This window comes from Mchenga conophoros, linkage group LG3 (genome assembly GCF_057382185.1).
Source record: "Mchenga conophoros isolate Kocher_MC1m ecotype Shallow Benthic linkage group LG3, M_conophoros_male_GT1.1, whole genome shotgun sequence".
Taxonomy (NCBI): Eukaryota; Metazoa; Chordata; class Actinopteri; order Cichliformes; family Cichlidae; genus Mchenga; species Mchenga conophoros.
Window position 1 is genome coordinate 42422295 of NC_140528.1, and position 25395 is coordinate 42447689.

The 25395-nt window shown below is 39.7% G+C and overlaps 2 protein-coding genes across 2 annotated transcripts; both read right to left on the reverse strand.

Annotated features, from left to right (window-relative positions):
- Positions 1–1481: 1481 nt before the first annotated feature.
- On the reverse strand, positions 1482–10977 carry LOC146578772 (low affinity immunoglobulin gamma Fc region receptor II-like). The gene is made up of 8 exons (XM_085268921.1): positions 10874–10977; positions 8564–8599; positions 8132–8383; positions 7807–8052; positions 7577–7720; positions 7294–7383; positions 6027–6113; positions 1482–2191 (listed from the first exon to the last, which is right to left on the reverse strand). The coding sequence occupies exons 1-8, from the start codon at positions 10902–10904 to the stop codon at positions 2148–2150; spliced, it is 930 nt and encodes a 309-aa protein (XP_085125047.1). The 5' UTR covers positions 10905–10977; the 3' UTR covers positions 1482–2147.
- Positions 10978–11703: 726 nt separating this feature from the next.
- On the reverse strand, positions 11704–15026 carry LOC146578773 (butyrophilin subfamily 2 member A1-like). The gene is made up of 3 exons (XM_085269074.1): positions 14639–15026; positions 13061–13384; positions 11704–12822 (listed from the first exon to the last, which is right to left on the reverse strand). The coding sequence occupies exons 1-3, from the start codon at positions 14706–14708 to the stop codon at positions 12620–12622; spliced, it is 597 nt and encodes a 198-aa protein (XP_085125200.1). The 5' UTR covers positions 14709–15026; the 3' UTR covers positions 11704–12619.
- Positions 15027–25395: the final 10369 nt, after the last annotated feature.

The following is a 25395-nucleotide window of genomic DNA, read 5'->3' on the forward strand; positions in this document are numbered from 1 at the left end:
AGATCTTAAACTCCCAACTCCGGCAGAGCTTTAACAGTGGTCTGAGGGAGACTGGGGACATTGCATCCAATGGACCATGTTCATCACCTCCATTTCTGAAACTGCTGCACTGAGCTGCAGCTGCAAGATGGTTTGTGAATGTCATGACGGCAATTGCCAAACCAGATGGTGGACACTGGAGGTGAGGGGAACCATCAGGCTGAAGCAGGAGTCCTGCCGGGCTTGGTTAGCTTGTGATATTCTGGAAGCAACTGATAGGTACCAGCAGACATGGAACGCAGCTCAGGTAATGGCTGAAGCAAAAACTCAGGTGTGGGTGGAGTTTGGAGAGGCAGTGCAAAAAGACTTTCAGACTCCCTTGAAGACATTCTGGTAAACCTTCAGACAACTCAGGAAGGGGAAAGCGGTGCTCTACCTGCACTGTGAATAGTGTGGCTGAAGTAATGCTCACTTCGACTGAGGACATTGTTGGGTAAAGGAATACTTCAAGGACCTCCAAATGCTCACTGGTATGTCTTCTGTAGAGGAAACAGACTCTGGGGACGAGAGGGACGACTTGTCCAACATTGGAGGTGAAGTCACTGAGGCAGTTAAACAACTCCTTGGTGGCAGAGCCCCTGGGGTGGATGAGGTTCGCCCTGAGTTCCTGAAGGTTCATAATGTTGCACGGCTGTCTTGGTTGGCACACCTCTACAATGTTGCATGGAGATCAGGAGTGGTACCACTGGATTAGCAGACCCAGGTTGTAGTTCCCATCTTCAAGAAGTGGGACAGGAAGGTGTGTTCCAACTACAGGGGATCACTCCTCATGCATCCCTGGAGAAGTCTATGAAAGGGTGCTGGAAAAGCATGTCTGCCTTATTATAATTTAATAATAGTAATAATAAATATATATACTACCATTGTCTGAGAGATTTCCAGCCTTCTAGTTTTCTTTTGCTGCTGCTTTCAGTATTAAGATTATTCTTCTTTGCAGTTTTTCATCTGCACATCTGCTGTAACTCTTTCTTACTCATTCTGCCTGCAGGATTCTGCTCGGTCATGTACCACAGGCCAAACATAGTGAAGCAGGGACGAGGAGACAGAGCAAAGTCTGCCTGCATGAGAAGAATGGTGTTTGCATAAACATGCCAGCTTTTTGATATAATGGGAACAACGTACTGAACTCAGAGGAGTAAAATGAACTAAAGAGTTTATCCTATAACGCTGGTATTGATTTGATACCAATACATATTTCTCCACTGGCAACATTTTAAGTACCCATATAGTTTTCTATTGCACTGAACAAGCTGTGGTTACTATATTAATAAATACATAAAAACATGTTAAGTATGTGGAGTTCTTATTAAAATGGCCTTAATGCATTTATATCCAAGTAAAGATTAACTTAATGTAAATACGTTTTAAAAATATCAAACAGACATGAGGCTGTAATAATTCTTTTTAAAACAAGATCATCTCATTTATTACAGAGTAGAGTGAACATGTAACATTTAATAAACACAATCAGGAGTAAGAAGTTCTTTCTGCTTACACTCTGCTGATCAACACCTGAAGCTAAAGCCTTTTTCAGTTTCTCCCTCATTCACAAGGGCTCAGTGCAGCAGATGGACCCACATATTTGACAGAGCAGATGTCTTTGTAACAATATCATATTATCAACATAACTCTCATCACATGAGTATTTTATTTCCTTGGCCGTAATATTATTTCTATAATCAATTAATGAAAATGTGTTTGTGTGTTCTCTGTAATGAAAAAAAAAAACATGTATCAGTGAGCCACAACAAAATCGGAACAAGATAAATTTATCATCTCTCACTTTGGTCAAACTCACAGAACCACACAGGAAAAAGAAGCGAGAACAAGCTTTCAGTCCTCCTGCAGAGAAACCGCACCTCAGCTGCGTGAGCAGCAACCAACACACAAAAAAATAAAAGAGTAAAGTTGCTGAGAACGTAAGAAAATGTTAGCATATACACGTTCCCGCTGTTGACTTTGCAGGAAAATAAATGTGAAAAGCACCAATTCAAATGCAGTCTGATTTTAAAAAACAAACAAACAAAAACATTATACACACTTTGTAACAAGCGGATGAAACTTTTGGTCTGAGGTACTGGCTTGATCAGCAGCTGGATGCTGGTGGACTACTTCAGTGAAGAGTAGACGACGTCTGGCTCTGGTTTAAAGTCTGAACAAACACACAGTTCAAACAACACAAAACATGATTAGAAGCTTTGTAGTTTTACTTTCTCTTCCTTTGATTGGCGCGCTCACTTGGTTTTGGCTCTCTCTGCCATAGAGTATCACTTCCTGTTCCTGTGACATCGCAAATCACAAAAGTGATTGCCCATATTTAAACAGCTGTAAATTACTTTTTGGCCAAATAAATATCATTATAGAACCATTGTTATACGTGTTGCAATTTCTGTTGCCCTCCCTACAGTGTCTCTCTTAAAAATAAAATTTTAATGTCAATGAGACCTTTGTGGCTGGATAAATAATAAATATATACATGACACTTTGCCAAAAACTAATTGTGACTTGTCACAGGAATGTTTTTTATAGCTCAAGATTACCTTATATCATTCATTTGACATATATTTCACATATTATAGGCAAACAAGGATTGCATTAGATAGTTATATTGTAGGTAAAATAATTCTTGCAAAACATTTTTTTATTTTATATAATATATATATATATATATATATATATATATATATATATATATATATATATATATATATATATATATATATATATATATATATATATATATATATATATATATATGTTCACTAAAACCTATTTACCAATATAAGTAAAGATATTATAAATGTAAAAAAACCACACACACACACAGAAAGAGAGACAAAAACACATCGAAACACAGGAAATTACTTTTTGGCACAATACCTGTACACCACTAACCTGCTCATTTGTCTAATCGTTTTTCCCCACTTGACAACACATCCACTTGGGATCAAATTCAGTAAAATCATAATTCATGTCAGCAGCAATGACGCCCAATTGCATCTATCGGAGGTCACTAAAATCAATTTTCAATTGGTGTGTAACTTTGCCAAAACAATGTTTTCTCTGGTCCCCTCCCCAATCAGACCAGGAGTGACATGTTTAGCCGCATGTTCTCCTTAAATTGCTGTCTATCTGAGTGGTGTCCAAAAAACGATGTGGGCTTCATAGATGAGACTATAAATTATTAAATGAATTAATAATTGATCAACAAATCCATTTACTCCGCCTTACAGAAACCTGGTTACAGCAGGATGATGCACCCTGGACCCAGCGCAGGTGTTGGGAGACAGAAGGACTCTGGCCAAAATAACATCTCTGATGGACAAAGTCTCCGCACCCCATTCGTGTAAATGTTGCTGAGCTGCAGAGCTCCTTTAGTGACAGACTCTGCATCCTAGATGCATGAAGGAGCATCTTCCACAGTTCCTTCCTCTCTGCAGCTGTCAGACTGTACAATCAAAACTGCTCCCAACAAACATAGATGTTTACATCAGCACTGTGCACTATTTTATCAACCGATTCACACTACAACCTGGCTTTGCCTCTTATCTGTATTTAATTTAATTTTATTTAATACAGTACGCTGTTTTGATAACCATTGTCCTTCATGTAAATATGTAAAAATTGTGTATGTTTCTGTTCTGTGTCCTGGTTGTTTGTATATATGTGTCTTTCTTGCTGTTGTTACATCCAAATTTCCCCTTCCTTCAAGGATTATTCTATTCTATTCTATGATTATGTTAGTTTAAATGAATCAACACCCCCGAGTCATTCTAACTACCAGAAATCTCGAAGCACAGGCCGAGGGGGCGGTGTGGCAGCAATTTTCACACCAGCCTATTAATTAATGAAAGACCAAGACAGACTTTTAATTCATTTGAAAGCCTGATGCTTAACATTGTCCACCCCAGCTGTGAAACTCAGAAACCAGTCTTACTTGTTATCATCTATCGTCCACCTGGGCCTTACACAGAGTTTCTGTCTGATTTCTCAGACTTTTTATCTGATTTAGTGCTCAGCTCAGATAAAATAATTGTTGTGGGTGATTTTAACATCCATGTAGATCGGGGGTCTCAAACTCACGGCCCGGGGACCACTTGCGGCCCACATCACCCCTACCTGTTGCCCTGTATATTGAAGAAATATAATGCACTTTGACCCTTGAAGTTACTTTTTTGTTAAAGAGGATTTTTTGGTTGTTGAGTGCAATGTTAAAATAAGTTCTTTAAAAAGCAAAGAAAATTAGTTAATATGCAGACAACAAGAGCAGGGAGTACAAGCACGTTGAGGGATTGATTGGCTTTGTTAGTTCAGTGAGAGATTTATTTGGAAAGAAAACAATTTTCACTACCAGTCAAAAAATAATGTGTGCACTTGTGTCTGCAGTTTTATTTTGTTAAATACGAAACAAATTATAGCAGAAATGCTGCCACATGTCTGGCCAGAAACAGAGTGTCATGGTCCGGGTGAGTGCGGGGTTTTTCCACTCTGCTGGGCTCCACCTTCGGGCAGAGACTTCAATCAGCTTTCACACCTGATTCCAATTAAGTCACCAGTATATAAGACCAGCACTCACAACAGACCTCTGCCAGATCTATTGCTAACGCACCTTAGTGCTAGGCCGCCAAGCCCTTGTGAGAGCCTCTTAACAATTGCTTTTCTCCTCACCTTGTTTTCTTTGTCGTAGGACCCACCTGGCCGTCACGCTTTACAAGCTGAACAACACACATCTCCGCCTAGACGCTGGTTCTCTGTCATCTGGTTGCTTCCTTATTATCAGGTCCCTTGCTCCAAGTATATTCTGGACCCTCTCTGGACACTCCTCACCCGGACACCCTTGGACACCCTCTCCTCGCGTGACACTTTCACCTGCAACGCGTAAGCCCTAACCACCACAGTCTAATCCTTCGGCTACGATTCACTAGACTGTCACTGACTGCCTGTCTCTTCTCATTATAGTGACTGTGTACCTCCACCCAAGCTGCTGTCCCTTTTTCCATTCCCAGGATCCGTCTATGAAATCTTGCACCTAGTCATAGCACTCAGTTTCATGTTCATAGTTTGGCCTCATAGTTCTCAGTTCATAGCTTCCACAGTTCATAGCATTCATAGTATCCTGCTCTGCTAACAGAGTACCAATTTGTTTATTTGGTGGTCTAATGAAAGGCTAAAAAAATGTATTCACATTTGCAGTTTTGTCTTGTCATACAGTATTTGAAATGTAAAAACAAAATTCTAGATTTTTGGAAAATGTCTTGTTTGTTTCTTTGGATTTTTTTGTACCACTTGTACGCTAAAGTGGCTCTCCAATGAGAAGACTGTCAGGTTTATATTATTGGACTGTCTTTTATGCGTAGAAATATTTGGTCTTATATGCTTAGAGTTTTATAATCAATTGCATATTGATAGAGGTTTGATCCTTAGCAGTCTGCAAAGACTCTGTGTGCCTTCCAGAGTGTTCTGGCATACACACTCACATCCTGTGGTCACGAGAAGAGGTCGTACCTTCTTTTATTGCTTTATGGTATAGCAAACACAAGTATATCTGTGTTAGTCTAAGTGTCTCCCACCCCCCCCCCCCCCACAAACACAAACACACACACACTAATGAATTGGATTACATTTATATAACGCTTGTCTAGGCACCCAAAGTGCTTTACAATTCCACTATTCATTTATTCATTATTGGTGAGTAATTTTAGTCATTTCTGGTCACCACTGAAACTGTAGATATTTTTGTCTATATTTGAATAGAAAACTGACAGATTTGAGTAAAAGTTCCAGAATACATCTTAATGAAAATATATTATGAGCTTCATAATCTGTATCTCATAGGCTTAAAAAAGTGCACCTATTAAGTGCAGCTGTTTTGTCTCTAATTGTTTTGTCTCTCTCACAGAAAGATCAGAAGTTTGAGTGAAAATATCATTAGCATAAAAACTGAAAGAAGCTAGCTTGGCTGTGTAAAAGTTAAAGAGCAGCTGTACCTCTGGACCTCTTTGTTCTGATGACTAGTTCTCCATAACCGACGCCTTCAGTTCTCACTGCTGAGTAGATTTCAGCTCGATTATTCTCTGTAGAATTAAACACATAAATTAAAACAGATACAACTACAGTAGTGCAATAATATAACACTAGAGCTGCTGTAAATGATTTTTAGGTCTGTATGAAGAAAAATGTATTCTTGAGCAGGAAGGAGACGTGAAGGAGAGCAAAGTTATAACGTACAAAGAGATGAAGCCAGTATCTCACTTTTTAGTTTTTTTTTTCTTTGCCCTGCTGTGAAACAGAAGTGGTGAGGGTACTGTGGTTTTAGATCAGACTGTATACAATTTTTAGTATGGTGTTTTTTTTTTTTGGTTTTTTTTTTTTTAATTCTCAGAGTATCAAATGAACATAAAACTGGTGTCTGTTAGTGTTTCTAGACCTCTGCTTTACATTTGACACAGTTTGTCACTTTCTCTTTTTTTAATTAGCAGCTTTGTTTATTTATTTTATTTATTTATCACAAACAAATTGTGGGCTAACAGCAGAGGTGTTAGCATCTGCTAACCAAAGACCACACAGTGAACACAGTGTTGTTCACTTTTATCATCATGATTAAGATCATAAAGTTGCTCAATTTAATACAAAGTAAACAATTTAAATAAAAACTGTTTAGTATGAAATCCCCAAAAGTTGATTTGTTCATCTGGCTGCAGCTTTTTCACTGGGAGAAATGTTTCGTCACTCATTCAAATGACTTCTATAATCTCAGCTGACTGCAGGTTTCCCCAACGTTATAAACGGTACATTTGCTTAGCATTGTACATTGTATAGCATTAAAAGTTCATACTTGGACATCATGGAGACTTAATGCACTTCACATTTCTGCCATACATGTGTCAAATTTTCAAACATTACAGCTTCATTAACGTCACAGCCCAGAGCATCAATGTGATCACCATCTCTGACTTCTGACACATGAGCACTGAACAAACCAATCATCAACTTCTGAGGCTTAAAAGGCAGAAAAAATGGGTCCATGTGTCAAATGTGAGGCACCTTAAGCTGCTAGCTATCAGCTAGAATTCAACTTAGCTTACTGAATTTCCTGAACCGGACCTACTGTTGGAGCCTTTTGGAGAGGTTTTAATGTTTAATTGTCTCAGCAACACAATATGGCTGCTGAGCTGTGCCATTAATTATACTAAGAGACATAACATAAATGTTACTTAGTTGTCCAAAAATAAATAAATAATTAAAATAAAGTACCTCTCTTTCCTTTGACTGGCTGTTGTTGACAGTTTGATATTCTGATGTCACTGTACTTTATGTCATCTTCTGCAGCTTCTTCTTGAGCTCCTTAAATGTATCAAATCATCAGCAAATTAATTTTTCTAATTAGGTTTTAAGAAAACTGAAAACGTTATTTGATTTGTAGTGTAAAAGAGTTAGCTGCACAGGTAAGGAATGAAATTCTAATCATGAGGACTGAAAGTCAATTTCTAAATTATCCTGCAAAATAAAAAACAAACTCAACTAGTCTGAGTCTCACCTTCAGGTTTCCTGTGAACACATCGTCTCACCAGCAGAACCAGTAACACCAGTAGAGCCACAACACACACTGATCCAACAAATGACAACACATAGAGAACAGGAGGAGAGGTGGATGTAGGTGGAGGTGTGGTGGTGTGTTTCCCTAAAATAAAGCAAACACAGTCATTAAGTTGTCGTCACATTGTGAATGTTGAAACCTGCAGAAACACAGACAGGTGAGTGTGTCACCTGTGACAGTGATCCAGCTGGATGGAGACTCTCCATGACCGCTGATGTCACACTTGTAGAGGCCTTCATCAGACCTGGAAACATGCTGGATGGTCATGTGACCTGTAGGCTGCTTCCTGATGAGGGAGCCATCTTTATAGAAAGCAGCTGGGAGGTTGGAGGGAGTGGTCTTTGTTTTACAGAGCAGAGTGACGTCATCTCCCTCCATCACAGGGAGGACAGGACTCTGCAGGATCACTGATCCACCTCAACACAGAGACAAACTACAGCATTTCATCCATTTACACACAGCTTCATCAACACTAACTCCACACACTCAGCTTACCAGTGACTGTCAGGTTAACCATGTTACTGATGGGACCCTCTCTGGACTCACACCAGTAAACTCCACTGTCCAATGGGAAAACAGTGATGTCACAGGAAGAACCAGACCATCTTCCCCACCCATCTCCACACTGAGTGATCTTATTTTTGGTCCTCAGAGTCCATCCAGCAGAGCTGTCGTCCTCCTCACAGCTCAGAGACACAAAGTCTCCTTTAAAGAACTGAGAGCTGCTGGGACTCACAGTCAGACGAGCTGTGAGGGTTACAATGAAAAACTGTTGAAGTTTTATATTTTATAACTTCTGTCTTAGACAGTTGTTAAAAATGCTCTTTGCTTTGTCAATTTCATGTCTGAGATCCATTCTGAAACTCAATCAGGTCATATCAGTGAGCATTTATCAGGTTTACAGTGTGACAGAAGAAGGTTACTGACCTTGGTTTGTTGTGCAGCTCAGCAGTGAGATCAGAACTAAAGAGAAATGACACTCAGGTTGATTTGAGGGGAACATAAAGAACAACTCCACACAAACAGCTGACAAACTGTTTAGTGATGCCTTAGTGATGTTAAGTCATGGATGGCTCAAAACTTTTTAAATTTTAACGAACGTAAAACGGAAGCAATTCTGTTTGGCCCGAATCGTTCCTGATATCCCTGATGTTGACCTTGCTGCTCTGAAGAGCTCGATTACCAATCTTGGGGTAAAAATCGACTCTGCACTTACCTTTGATGGCCACGTGAATGGGGTGGTGAAATCGTCATTCTATCAACTCAGGCGTCTGTCGAAGGTTAAACCTTTTCTTTCAAGGCGTGACTTGGAGACTGTTATCCATGCTTTTATAACCTCACGCTTGGATTATTGTAACTCCCTTTTAATAGGGGTTGGACCGGGCACTCTGACATGCCTGCAACTAGTACAGAATGCTGCGGCACAGTTTTTAACTGGTAAAAGGAAATTTGAGCACATTACTCCGGTTCTGGCCTCCCTGCACTGGCTTCCAATTGAATTTAGGATTCATTTTAAAGTTCTTTTATTGGCTTTTAAATCTTTAATACCTGCGTATCTGTCTGATTTGCTGAAGCCCTATGTCCCCACTCGTTCGCTCCAGTCAGCTGAGCAGCTGTTGCTCTCAGTCCCCAAATCACGGTTGAAACTGAGAGGAGACCGAGCGTTCTCTATTGTGGCTCCTAAGCTTTGGAATAATCTTCCTCTTCACATTAGGAAATCGACATCAGTGATGGTTTTTAAATCCAGATTGAAAACGTATTTTTATTCACTGGCTTTTGATTCAGTGGTTGACTGACTTGTATTTTATTGTTTTCGCTATGTTTATTATTTTATCGTATTTATTATTCTTATGGTATCTATTATGTTGTTCAGCACTTTGGTCAGCCTTGTATGTTTTTAAAGTGCTATATAAATAAACGATGATGATGATGATGTGTCATGGCTCGCTGTGTGGCAGGCAGGATGAGGACCCAAAAATGCAAACTCACAGACTCAGGGGATGAACTCAAAAATCACAGCTTTAATGCTGGAGAGGCAGATCGCAGGAAATACAAAACTAAACTGGGAACAACAAACTAAGCACTCGCAGAGAGAGACAGGGAGATCCACACAGCATGAGGGAGAACGCGACACGGAACTGAGGGAGACGCAGACATAAATACACAGAGGGTTAACGAGGGAAGTGGGAGCACATGGGGAACACAGCTGACACAGATAATCATAACGAGACAGGGCGGGGTGAACATAACATGACGTATACAGGCGCGAGAGTCACAAAGTAAAACAGGAAGTACACGGGGGTTCAGACAGGAGGGGAGAGAGAGAGCACAGGAAGAACATAGACATAACGGGCTGGGGAAACATGGAATAAACACAAAGAGAGACGAGGGCTCATAAATACACAGAGGGGCACACAGGGGGTAAGAGTCACGAAAGGAAAACACTTAGGGAACAACACAACAGGAGAACTCAGGAAACATGGCCTAAATAAGGAACGAAATACAAAAATACAAGAAACTCAGAATACTGGGCCCACATGGCCCAGGACCATGACATGATGATGATTTTTCTGACCTAAATTTACTGCTTTTGTGCTGAAGTTTGATTACCAGGTGGGTACCAGGCAGGTGGGTTTCACAATTTCCCAAACACTTTGCACATGACTGGGTAGCATTAGCAGTTTATATCCTGTGTGATTTATGTTTTTGGTTTGTTTTTTTTAACAAAAATGTCAAGACAAACTCTTTCTATTTTCATTAGACTGAAGATTTAGGATCATCGTGTTTTTTAAGTGGGCTACAGCACAGACTCTGGCTGGTTTATCAGAAGTAGCTGCTGATGTTAGGTCAGATAAATCTACAGATTAAATGTAAATTAGTAGAGTCATGAGTTTGTAGAGAAATGTATGAAGTCATCACTATTTAAAGTTAATCTGATGCAGAACTTGATATTCAATAATTTGAATTGAACTTGGCTTCAGTGCTGAAAATAAACATGGGCCTGTTTTCCATTCAATGACAATTTTTACATTTTTTACATTTTACATTTTTACTCTTTGTAAACATCAGCCATTCAGCTGCTAGAAGAGTAATCAGTGTGATTATATGGGACACCTTTCATCCTGCAGTTTAGATTCAGCCTGATTTGTTTTTCATGTCTTCTCCTCCATCATCAGTTATCAGGAGAGCAGACAGTCAAAGTACAAGAATTCAAACAAACACAGAGATTCTACTTACAGAGCAGACACAGCACAGATGTTTCCTTCATCGTCCTTCTCACTCATTTGAGCTTCTTTTCATTTCTGTCACTGACACCAAGTAAAGCCCGCCCTCTTCCTCTGAGCACCAGCTTTCTATTGGTTCAAACACAGAGGAGGTAACTCATGTTATGCCTTGTCTAAAGATACAAGTGAATAGAATTATTTAAATATACAGCACATCAGTGAAAAAGCTCAAGTGTAGATTTTTTTCTGGAAATACTTTGAAATAAAATGCTGTGGCTTAAAGCTGCCACATTAACACACACGACCAGAAGATCATGAGTGTTTTAAGATCATCTGATTATATTTCATAACTTTGATGGAACATTTATTATTTATTTATTCTCCCACATCATTTATAATTATGGCCACTAGAGGGCGGTGTTTGACCCTAAAGTCTATAACGATACAAGCAAATTGTCAGTGATGCTTCTAGTTTGTTTTGCCTAGTTCTCATTAGCAGTCAGTTCCTTCATTTTTACATGTATTATATTGCATTACTTTTTAATTAAGTAGCAAGGCTACATTAGAGAGCTTTAAGGGGGCTTTTATTGTGAAAATGTTGCAGGTGGCACGATGATCCGATAGCAGACATGTAGATGAGGCTGATATAGAGAAATGACTTTAGAATATTTTCATGAAGTCTAATCAGGAGCTCACCTATAGCAATTCATTGTTTTGCTCCAACACACCACAAACCTAACGATGACATCATCATCAAAACTGGAACCACTGGTTAGTCCGAGTTTTGAGTTCAAACTCTGCTGAACTAAATGAAAAGAATTAAAAGACAACATGCCATAAAAATGTTTTCAAAACTTTATTGTCAATAAACAGAGTCACAAAAAATAAATAAATTAATTAATTAATTAATAACATTTGACCTTATTTTGAAATGTAAACTGCAGTAACAGAAATGCATTGATGGAAAGAAAAGATCAGAGAAAACATCTAAATCTGCAGTTACACTGAAGAAACACATAACACTGTACATTATAACACTGTGCAATATAACATTCATTCAGTTGAAGATGATCAATAAATCCTAAACACTATCAGGCAGATCACTGATCGTTTATAATCCACAGTAATCCATCGTTTCTTCACCACATACAGTGTTTATGGTGCAGGTTGGTTCAGTCAGTATCAATAATTATACTGTAACAGCTGATCTCTGCATGAGGATTAATTTGTGTTGTTCAAACCTCACAGAACCAGTTTGATCTCACAAACAGCTGAACCTGAAGATGAAACACACTCAGTGACTCTGTTATTGTAACATACAGGATCTGAACTGATAAATATTGAGGGCAAACCAATGATGAACAAAGTCTGCTCACAATCACAGATTTGTTTAAAACGAGTTCACTCAGAAGCTGAATATTTTATTTTGAAAAACGTTGATCTTATTTGATGTGTATTTGTTTGATAATGTGACCTCCTGTGTGCTCCACATATGAAGTGAGGCAGAAATGAAAACAACTTTAAGACTTGAAACTTACACTGGGATGAGCAGCTAACCTGATAAAATAAGTCACAGATTTCAATGCTGTAGGTTCATCATGTGAAATTTCATGTAACAGTCTAAACAAGTCTGATGAAAATCAGAGAAATGTGAAATCAAAAATAAATATGGACGTGTTTGATGTCCCTCTGATTGAGGTTCAGCATTATTAGTTTCTTTGTCTTAAAATCATCCTTCTTGATTTCAGTGAAACAGAATTTAGGACTGTGATGAGCAAGTAGATTCATAGTTCATATTCTTAACCTTCTTTTTTCGGTAGATCAAAAAAGCAACAGCAATAAACAGAAGAACAGCAGCAACTGAAAGACCGACTTTCAGTCCAACAGATCCATCCTCCTTCCCTCCAGCCTCCTTCCCTCCAGCCTCCTTCCCTCCATCCTCTGTGTCTCCTCCTGTCTGACCTGCAGGTGAGAAACAGGTGTGAGGTGTCAGCTGTCAGGTAGGTGATGAGTGAAGAACAGAACAGAATCCATTTCCTCTTCAAACTGCTGTCAGACATTATCTACTGCACTCTGATCACATCACTCAGACCAGCTGCTTTCTACAAAGTCTCATCAACAACATCTTTAGAAACAAACATCAACAACCAGAAAGCAGCTTCACCTCTGATCACACACACACTCAACTCTACTCACTCACCTGGAGGAACGACTCTCAGGGAGATATTGCAAATGTGTTCATTGTTTGGGAAGACATGACACTCGTATGTTCCAGTATCATTAATCGTCACATTGTTCAGAATCAAAGACACGTCTCCATCCTTCATCTGTCTGTCCTGCAGATCCACCCGGTTCTTAAAAGATGGATGCTGGTTGGCTGGTTCAAAGTGTCCATCTCGGTACAAAAGGAGATGTTGTGGCTTCAGGTCAGCTCTGCTCCACTCTACAGCTGTGATGTTGTTGTTTGGAGCTTGACATGTCAGAATGACGTTCTGTCCAGACTGAGCTGTGATGTTTTTCTGGTCTGAAACAGAAAACAGAGCAGAGAGGTTAAAGGTCAAAGCACAAATGTTCACTTCTGTAGTGAGAGTGAGAAGATCTAATTGAACACATTGAAAAAATTAAATGTTATCAGGAAATGATCAGACAGGAGAGGGTTTTCAGGAAACACTGTTAAATGTTCAGTTTTTCTTCCATATGTTAAAACAAGATCTAGAGTGGTTCTTTTACATTTTGAGAGAAGCCAATTATTCTAATAACAGATTAAATGTTGTATTGAGGCTGTCATTTTTAGCATCTACATGGATGTTAAAATCACCCACGATAATTATTTTATCAGAGCTGAACACTAAATCAGATAAAAACTCTGAGAAATCAGAGAGAAACTCTGTGTGAGGTCCAGGTGGACGATAGATGATAACAAGACCGGTTTCTGAGTCCTGCCTTCAAATGAATTAAAACTGCAGCCTTACAGATGAGATTTACCAGAAACAGTTAGCACAACTTATTAAAAACATAATAATTACTGCATAATTTACAATTAATGCATAATATAAAATAAATCTTTCAATGGTGCTGAGGGTCTGTTGAGCAAAGGAGGGGCCTCATAAACCAGCAAACTATATACAGGAAGTGCTGAGTGGACGATACCAAATGTGGAAAAATTATAGGGTAGTTTATTTTCTTTCACGTTTAAGAAAGATGTTTGTTTTTTTACTGTAACTTTGTATTTAATAATGTTAACTACATCAGAGTGTTTTATGTTTTTTATTTTCATAGAGTATTTTTCATAATCGTCATTATTAATGTGAGAAGATGTTATTGTTTGTTATGAACTCACAGACATTTGGTTTCTTGTGTTTTTCACAGTTTACTTACTGAACTGAGTTCCTGCAGGTTCCTCAAACAAAAACACGTCCTGATAATAAATGAACATAATGTGTGAGAGAAAGCAGCCTCTCATTATGAGACACTGTGAGTCTCTGCATGCTGCCTTTATGTAGCTACAGCTGTTTGTATACACTGAACTAAAAGCTTTGTAGCTGCATACTGACTCCTGAAACTACAACACATCACACTGACACACACATCACACTTCTTTGTCTCTGTGAGATCTGATCACACCGACATGTTAGGTCCACACAGACCCCACCCAGCCTCGTGTCTCCTTCACAAACACGGAAAAACTGAATCAATATGAAAATAACTCTTCAGGAAATGTTGTTAACATGTAAACAGACTGATGCTTTTCCTCTCTGTCCCACAGAGTGAATCTCACCTGCAGAGACAAACACGAAGAGGCCGACAAACAGCAAAGTCGAGCAGAGCGACGCAGTCACAGCAGACATTTCCGTGTTCTTCAACTCCGACGCTTCGATTGTTCTAAACGTCTCAGGATGGTTTTATTGAAATAACTGAACCTGAGTTTAAATCCTGACTACATGAGATTAAATTTCAGGTTTAAATGATCCTGAAAGTCTCTGACTGAGAACAGATCTGACTTTTTAGACACTCGTTCAAACTCAATACGTCCAAGTCATCGTCTCTGCAGGAAGTCACGTTAGAGTCACGTGTGTTTACGCTGCTGTAGGGTGACCATGAATAAGTGCGTCATAACTAAAGCGGTGAAATCTGAAGCAGGTCTGAGTGTTTAACAGGTTCAGTTCTTGAATGATCTCCACAGAACAACACAAACATCTCATCATCAACCATCAGCTACGTACTAAAGACCATCATCATCCAAAGGACTTCAAAATGACGTCACTGTATAAACATGTATATTGTACTATGGAGGAGGCAGCATTTAGCTGCAGCCTCCATCAAACCACAGCTGATCTGGAGAACTTTGTCCACCTTTGATTGTCTTTAAGTTGTGTTGGAGCCACAGAGAGCAAATCTTTGTTCTTTATGGAGAACCAGTGAGGCTGTTTGGACTTTCCTATGAAATATTAGCGCTAAAAAAACACAATTTACCAAACACACGTGACAAATTCTCATCAACATCTTTAGAAACAAACATCAACAACCAGGAAGCAGCTTCTCCTCTGATCACACGAACACTCAACTCTACTCACTCACCTGGAGGATCAACAGTCAGGTAGATGATGCTGATGAGCTTTCATGACTGTTTCATCCAATCGGACCGACTCTCATATGTTCCAATGTCATTATTTGTCACATTCTTCAGAATCAGAGAGGCGTCTCCATCCTTCATCAGTCTGAGCTGCAGATCCACCCGCTACCTAAAAGATGGATGCTGATTGGCTGGTTCAAATCGGCCATCCCGATACAAAAGGACGTTTTCTGGCTCCAGGTCAGCTCTGCTCCACTCTACAGCCCTGGTGTTGGTGTTTGGAGCTCGACACGTCAGAGTGACATTTTGTCCAGACTCAGCTGTGATGTTTTTCTTGTCTGAAAGAAGAAACAACAGAAATCAGGGAGGTTAAAGGGATCAAACTGCAACTGTTCACTTCAAAAGCAGCATACAACATAAAGGACAATTATGCTCAAATTCATTACAGTCAATGCAATACGATCACATCATATTCAAAAAGTCATTAAAATTCATCCTTGATAGTTGATGTGAAACTTTCAAAGTGTTCTTTCTCTCATCCATCCACTTTACATCTCTGCAAAGTTTCAATTTATCTGCATAATTTAAAGAATCCACAGCATCCAGAGTCATTTGCAGTGAGGATGTAACACTGGTAACAAGATACCATGTTGGCACATGAAGAGGATCACAGTGGAATAATTACATTCTTAAATTTAGTTACAGCACTTTAAGAAAGACACTAGATAAGAAAATACTGTCATTATATCTATTCCTCACTGTTGTGTAGGTATTATTTTAAATTTAAATGTTATTTGGATATTATCAGACAAGAGACGGTTTTCAGGAAATAATGTTAATAATAATAACAACATTTTTAGCATCTACATGGATGTTAAAATCAGCCACAATTATCATTTTATCTGAGCTGAGCACTAAATCAGATAAAAGTCTGAGAAATCAGACAGAAACTGTGAGGAAGGGCCAGGTGGACGAGCAGCCTCTCATTATGAGACACTGTGAGTCTCTGCATGCTGCCTTTATGGAGCTACAGCTGTTTGTATACACTGAACTAAAAGCTTTGTAGCTGTATACTGACTCCTGAAACTACAACACATCACACAGACACACACATTACACTTCTTTGTCTCTGTCACAGGGCTGGATGTAATGAAATGTTCTTAGAGTGGCATTGAAATCAAATGGGCAAAATCAAAGTCATTTCTTTACACATATGCAGCTTTTACATAGTGTAATATGCCTTAAAATGTAACCAATGATTGTGACTTTTTTGTACAACCATTTAAAACCCAGGAGCAGATCTACAGAGGTGGCATGGAGTGGCATGTGCCACCCTTAATAAACATTGTCATATACAAAACTACGGTGGCACTCGGTGTGGCAAGAGATTATATCAGGGTGACACATGCCACGTCTGTAGATCTGCTTGTGACGGTATACTGACTCCTGAAACTACAACACATCACACTGACACACACATCACACTTCTTTGTCTCTGTGAGATCTGATCACACCGAAATGTTAAGTCCACACAGACCCCACCCAGCCTCGTGTCTCCTTCACAAACACGGAAAAACTGAATCAATATGAAAATAACTCTTCAGGAAATGTTGTTAACATGTAAACAGACTGATGCTTTTCCTCTCTGTCCCACAGAGTGAATCTCACCTGCAGAGACAAACACGAAGAGGCCGACAAACAGCAAAGTCGAGCAGAGCGACGCAGGCACAGCAGACATTTCCGTGTTCTTGAGCTCCGACGCTTCGATTGTTCTAAATGTCTCAGGATGGTTTTATTGAAATAACTGAACCTGAGTTTAAATCCTGACTACATGAGATTAAATTTCAGGTTTAAATGATCCTGAAAGTCTCTGACTGAGAACAGATCTGACTTTTTAGACACTCGTTCAAACTCAATACGTCCAGTTCATCATCTCTGCAGGAAGTCACGTCAGAGTCACGTGTGTTTACGCTGCTGTAGGGTGACCATAAATAAGTGCGTCATAACTAAAGCGGTGAAATCTGAAGCAGGTCTGAGTGTTTAACAGGTTCAGTTCTTGAATGATCTCCACAGAACAACACAAACATCTCATCATCAACCATCAGCTACATACTAAAGACCATCATCATCCAAAGGACTTTAAAATGACGTCACTGTATAAACATGTATATTGTACTATGGAGGAGGCAGCATTTAGCTGTAGCCTCCATCAAACCACAGAGAACTTTGTCCACCTTTGATTGTCTTTAAGTTGTGTTGGAGCCACAGAGAGCAAATCTTTGTTCTTCATGGAGAACCAGTGAGGCTGTTTGGACTTTCCTATGAAACATCACACAGGAGTCTCTCAGTACATCTGTTTACAGTGAGGACGAAGAAGCAGGCACAGAGAAAACATACATCACTGTAATCAGAGTACAGGAGAGTAACTGAGTACACTTCCTGTTTGTGATTGAGGTGATTTTCTTCTTTATATTGTGTCAGATAAAGTCTGACAGCTTTTGGTTCTTCAGATGATGTGTTTCCACAGACGAAACCAGCCAACAGTGAATCAAATGTTTTACACTAACGTGACATGATGTTCATCTAACCAGCAGAACCAGTGAGTGGTTACAGTAACGGGTTAATCCACCAACGCTCACAGCTTCAGTCAGCCTGTCAAATTACTTAAAAAACTGAAAGACGTCATTTTAAACACTTACTGTTTTTCTGAAACACTGAAACACTCTTCTGATCACCAGAGTGGAAAAAATAAAATGATCTCCTGACAGATAAAAGAACTGTGAGGTCAGTGTGTCCCATCGGTTTTTCAGTAGGTGAAAAGGAAGCTACTGAAGTTTTGTTACAAACAAGTGAAAAGTTACTCAGATGTAAATATTTGACAAATAAAAAACATCAAATCATAAAAAATGTAAAAGTTTAAAATCCCAAAGTAAAGGTGTGTCTGTATCAAACAGCTGCAGACTAAACTAACCTGTGTTTCCCTGTCAGATGTTTTATATCAGACATCTGTGACCTGCGTCAACACTTTCACGCCCACCTTTGTTTGTCCTGTTTGAGCAGCTGCAAGTCCAGTCATGTGACAAACAAATACCTCAAATAAAAAAGGAAAAGAAAGAAGTATAAGAATGAGAACCTTTTTCCACTAACACTGGTAGATATAAAGAGAAATTCCCACTCCACACTGTCTGTGAAATTACAGAAACTTGGTAAAATTATTACAAGCTCATGAACACTTACTGTTGTTCTGAAGGATCTCTGAAACCCTCAAAAACTCTTCTGATCGTCAGGATGGAAAAATTAAAATTATCCAGTGAAAGATGTTTTTTAAACTGTGTTAGGTCCATGTGCCCTGTTGTTGTTATTTGTGAGGTCAAGAGGAACTTCCTTAAAATTTTATCCTCACAATCCAAAAAGTTTAAAAAATTAAAAATCTGAAAGTAAAGAGACCTCTGTATCGAACAGCCACCAACGAGGAAATGCACCTGTGTTTCCTTGTTAACCTGTTTTACAAGACAAATCTGTGTCAGCAGCATCACCATAACATCCAACTTCTCCTTCTTCTTATTGGCTGTTGGCTCATGTGTTTGACAGTGAAAGCTCTTTCAGTGATCTTAGTTTGATCCAAACAAAAGAACTGGAAACGACAGCCATACACAGTCCAGCAGCTGCTGTCAGCACATATTAATGATGATGATGATTTTTACTATCAGGGCTCACAGACACTCAGCAGTGAAGGTTTTAGTTGACATGGCTTTCAAAAGTCAAAGCTGTGTGTTCAGCAGAAGTGTGTGGGTGGCAAAGATGCCTGTTTGTGTCTCTGTCAGTATTCTGGACAAACTGGCTCAGCAGTGAGTGTCAGCACATGTTGCTCAGTACAGTTTTGTTTCTTGTCTTATCTGTTGTTTCTATTCATGAACTGTCTGATTAAGTCATTTCATTCCAATCTCAGTGATGCAAAAAGTCAAAGTCAAAGTTGTTTAAATGGCACATTTAAAACAAGGTGTTTTGACCAAGGTGCTGTACAATTAAGATAATCAAAAGAAATAGAAACATAAGAAGACATGATAAAAACTTCTTGGATGTTGTAGTTTCTGTGTTTTTGAGTCCATCGGGGTCTGCTTGGTCCAAATCCAGGGACAAAGAGCAGATTCCAGTGATCAGACTGATGCTCTCTGTCTCTACAAATAGTTTAAACAACTGGAGGAAAATAAGCAGCTCTGTGTTATTTATATGCAGCTTTTATTTCTACACACATCACTGAACTGTGTCAAAGTGCCATTATTGGAACCTGTACTTCCTTCAGAATTTTCATATTAGAATTTTGGACCTTTCCATCATAACTGTCATAACTGGATAACATCTGTGTGGATAACACTACACCCACCAGGACTGTGCGCTGTTTCTCCAAACCCTGGATTACCCCAGAAATTAAAGCCGTCCTCAAACAAAAGAGGAGAGCCTTCAAATCCAGAGACAAGGAGGAGCTGAAAAGAGTGCAGAGAGAGCAGAGAGGTCTGATCAGGGCAGCTACAGGCAGAAGACGGAGAAACGGCTTCAACAAAAGAAGGTTAGCAAAGTCTGGAGAGGCCTCAGAACCATCTCAGGCCACAAAGATCAGAACGCACTGCTCATGGGAGATGTGAGGGGGCAAATGAACTCAATCATTTCTTTAACAGGTTTGATTCTTCCAGGAGGCAGTCTTCAACGTCAGCTGCAGACTCACCCACCCCCACTGCTGCCCCACCTCAGACACTTCACACCACCTCTAATCACCCTGCTTACTCCTCCGCACCCCTAACACCAGAATCCAATACACACTCAACACAAGGCTCCAGCCTGACTCTCTCAACCACTCAGGTTAGGAGGGAACTGAGGAGGATTAAAGCCAAGAAGGCAGCGGATCCAGATGGCATCAGCTCGAGGGTCGTCGGGTCCTTGTCAGAGATATACAGTTAACAAACAGTCAGGTGAATAAAAAACACTGAGACACTTGGAGACTGTTTAAACGTGTTGCACGGGTGAGAGCTCAGAGCGCAATCACCACGAACTGCAGTAGTCATTTATTATTTATAGCAAGCAGCAGTTTCGTCTAATTTTGCATATGTGTGTGTGTGTGTCTAAGTTCGTTTAAATGTCACAGGGTGAACTTCCTGTTTCTAGAGACAGAGCTAGTAGTACATTTTGTTCTTTTCCTATTAAGAGTAAAATATGAACATATACTTTAATGCAACATAAAACTCATAAAAGCGTTTCCTCTTTAACAGTCCTGCACAGACCAACTGTGTGGGGTGATGGAGCGCATCTTCAACCTGAACCTGAGGCTGGGGAGAGTCCAGCAGCTCTGGAAAACCTCCTGTGTTGTACCAGTGCCAAAGACTTCACATCCCAAGGACCTCAACTGCTACAGGCCGGTGGCTTGACATCCCACCTGATGAAGACCCTGGAGCGGCTGGTACTGGCTCAACTTCGGCACCTGGTGAGCTCATCACTGGGCCCACTTCAGTTTGCCTACCAGCCTGGCATTGGAGCGGATGATGCCGTCATTCACCTCATACATCGTTCCTTCTCTCATCTGGAGATCGCTGGGAGCACTGTGAGAATCATGTTCTTTGATTTCTCCAGTGAAAACTGGACTGGACTCATAACTCAGACGCTCTCTAAAGAAAAGAGACTCATGGTGTGGGGCAGAGCAGGCTGTACCTGCTGCTGAGGTCTTTTGGAGTGAAGGGCCCACTCCTGAAGACCTTCTATGACTCTGTGGTGGCCTCAGTCATCTTTTATGGTGTAGTCTGCTGGGGCAACAGCATCTCCTGGGCCACCACTGTTCTAGGATGCCCTCTGGACCCAGTGGAGGTGGTGAGTGACAGGAGAATGGTGGCTAAGCTTTCATCCATGTTGGACAACATTTCCCACCCCATGCAGGAGACTCTGACAGCACTGAGCAGCTCCTCCAGTGGCTGCGGCACCCACGGTGTGGGACGGAAAGACTTCGCAGGTCTTTCCTCCCCACTGTTGTCAGACTCCTGAACAAAGACTTCACAACTGACCAAACACACACATCCACAATAACACCAAGTGTAATTTTTTTTCTGTTAACATAGTATTTTATTCTATTGTATATAGTATCTTATTCTTATTATCTTATCCCAGTCCGTTGTTTTTCTTCATTTTTGCTGTAACTTGTACTGTCCACTTTCTGCTGTGACACAACAAATTTCCCACATGTGGGACTAATAAAGCTTATCTTATTTTACATGTGAAACCACAAAAGAGTTCAATGTGAAGATTCATTTTTACCGGTTCTCAGGAGGATGTGTGGATTAAGGAAATGGAAAAAAGACCATTCTGACCAGATGGAGAAGAGCACAAAATTATAATAAATAAACAATACAAGGCGAGTGGTTATCTGATGCTATTATTATCATTATTATTATATCATAATCTTGTTTTCTAATGTATTCTGATTATGTACAGGGGTTTAGACTTGTTAGTTCGTAGGGTTTGGATTCTGTGCTCCTTCTTTTTAGTGTCTGCCCGTGTGTTTCCTCTGTTCTCCGTCTGAACCGTGTCTTTAAATCCAGTCTATGTATGTCCTGTTTTATTTTGAAGGTCCGTATCTGATGTCAGTGTGTTCCGTGCACCCTCCCTGGTGATTCAAATTCAGGTTTCGGTTTTGTTTTGTTAGTTTTCCCAGTTTAGACTCTTTCTTGGTTTTGTTTCTTGCCACTCTCGCTTTTGGTCGTATGTCACCCTCCTGCAATAAAGCTCACTCACATCTCAGCCAGTGCCTGCGTTTTGGGTCCTTATCTCTCCTAAACACATCTTGTCCCGCAAACCGTCACAGTGGGTGGAGCCAACTTTCACTTTTATCGGGAATACCTTGAATTGAAGATTGTATAACAAAGACTAATTTCCTCGCTTAATAGGCTTCTAAAAAATGAAACTTAAAAAGCGTAAATAAAAATAACCTAAATAAACCTAAACTATCATCTGCTGACAGGTGACGTCACACTTGTTACTGATCATGCTATAATATTTTTGATGCCAGTATTCACTTCTGGTGGAAACAACTGCTGCAGCGCTGACTGCTGACAGGACACCTCCTGAGCATGCGCAGTGGGCCACATATTCTAGAACCAGAAGCACTGTTGAGTCTGCTATCGAGGCTTGAACAGTGTTTATAGTCCAGCTCCACCAGAGGGCGCTTTCACACAATCAGATTTGTCTGTGATGCATTTACAGAGTTTTCTTTGAAGACAATTTCATAATTATGCTCAGAAGAAACTCCAACACATTGTACATAAAGTCAGTTTATTAATAAAGTTTCCTCCAGATCACCAAAACTTCATATGGATCTATTAAAATAAGAGTTTGACTTTGTTATGATCTATTCTGAGTCTCTTTATAAATTTGCATCCTGTGTTTTTTCCTCTTACTTTATGGAAAGTTGTTGTTAAGCATTTTAGTCATAAAATAGAAAAATTATTAATTAAAAATTATATTTTATAATGAGTTATGGTCCATCGTGTAAATGCACATGAAGGTCTTTCTGGGCTTTAAACTATTTTAGAGTTTAGCCCTGTCCATAAAATGAGTTACCATAAAATCTGTAATGTTTGATAAGCAGATGACTCTCAGCTTTACTTGTCTGGAGTTATTTAACCATCAGTTTTTGGAAGTGGTCATTTGTTTCCAGATTCCCTCAGACTGGATAAAGATAGATGTCAAAGATGTTTTCTTTATAACCCCTGAAAGATGATCAGCTATCTTATCTCATCATATCTTTATGACCCCTGAGAGATCATCAGATATCAAACTGCACAGTAACTAAGTTCCATGTCTGCTTTTGATCTGTGGCTGAGATTTAGTTTGTTATTTGCACTGAAGAGGACTGAAGTGTGTTTGTGTTCACCACAACAACTCACGTTTTCCATCAGACATCTTTGTGAAACCCACAGAAGCACACGAGAAGATCAAGTGAGACCAAAGTTTATTGAACCTGCAGAGAAACCAGATCACTGCTGTGGAGACGACAGCACACTTAGAAAGTGGTGAAGTTACCATAAAAACATCTTTATGGTGCCATTCTTTTTCTGCATCTTTATATAAAATAAAAACCTCTCCATTTGAATGTTCTGCCCCTCAGTGAGGGTAACTTTATGAGGAGAACAAAGATAAAATAAACTAGTGTGTTTTACAGTGGATTTGTGGACCAGTTAGAGAACAGCAGCTAGATTCCAGAGGGTGGACTGGTGGACCACTTCAGTGATTAGATGACATTTGGCTCTGCCAAAACAACAGCAAAAAAAAAAAAAATCCACACACAGGAGGAGAATACGAGCACAAAACCAAGCTTCATTCTTCTCTTTATAAACAGCATAGAATGAGGACATGTCAGCGAATGCATCACAGTTAAAATAATTTAACGTTCTGCTTTTGATCATGTGACGTATTTAACTTTTTTACATATTTTCTGCTGATGTGTCAGATCACACAGCATCTGCATAGACATGCAGTGTTATTTTCATACATTTTAACCACAAGATAAATTTTTAGACAAACCATTGTAAGACAGTTTACTGGCACCAGAATATTTACTCACTGCAAAAACTCAAAATCTTACCAAGTATATTTGTCTCATTTCTAGTCAAAAATATCTCTTTACACTTAAAATAAGACACATTAGGCTAAAGAGTAACAATTCAGTGAGATACAGTGGGATGCAAAAGTTTTGGCCACCTTATTAATAGTCATTGTTTTCCTGTATAAATCGTTGGTCGTTTCAATAAGAAATGTCAGTTAAATATATCATATAGGAGACACACACAGTGATATTTGAGAAGAGAAATGAAGTTTATTGGATTTACAGAAAGTGTGCAATAATTGTTTAAACAAAATCAGGTAGATGCATAAATTTGGGCACTGTTGTCATTTTATTGATTCCAAAAACTTTAGAACTAATTATTGGAACTCAAATTGGCTCGGTAAGCTCAGTGACCCCTGACCCTACACACACAGGTGAATCCAATAATGAGAAAAAGTATTTAAGGGGTTAATTGTAAATTTCCCTCCTCTTTTAATTTTCTCTGAAGAGTCGCAACATGGGGGTTTCAAAACAACTCTCAAATGACCTGAAGACAAAGATTGTTCACCATCATGGTTTAGGGGAAGGATTCAGAAAGCTGTCTCAGAGATTCAAGCTGTCTGTTTCCACAGTTTGGAACATATTGAGAAAATTGAAGACCACAGGCTCAGTTCAAGTTAAGGCTCGAAGTGGCAGACCAAGAAAAATCTCAGATAGAGAGAAGCGATGAATGGTGAGAACTGTCAGAGTTAACCCACAGACCAGCACCAAAGACCTACAACATCATCTTGCAGCAGATGGAGTCACTGTGCATCGTTCAACCATTCGCACTTTACACAAGGAGATGCTGTATGTGAGAGTGATGCAGAGGAAGCCTTTTCTCCGCCTACAGCACAAACAGAGCCGCTTGAGGTTTGCTGAAGCACATTTGGACAAGCCGGCTTCATTCTGGAATAAGGTGCTGGGGACTGATGAAACTAAGATTGAGGTATTTGGGCATAACAAGGGGCGTTATGCATGGAGGAAACAGAACACAGCATTCAAAGAAAAACACCTGCTACCTACAGTAAAATATATGGTGGTGGTTCCATCATGCTGTGGGGCTGTGGGGCCAGTGCAGGGACTGGGAATCTTGTCAAAGCTGAGGGACACATGGATTCCACTCAGTATCTGAGTCATCTCAGTCCCCAGACCTGAATATTATTGAAAATCTGTGGTGTGAGTTAAAGAGAGCTGTCCGTGCTCGGAAGCCATCAAACCTGAATGAACTAGAGATGTTTTGTAAAGAGGAATGGTCCAAAATACCTTCAACCACAATCCAGACTCTCATTGGAAGCTACAGGAAGCGTTTAGAGGCTGTAATTTCTGCAAAAGGCGG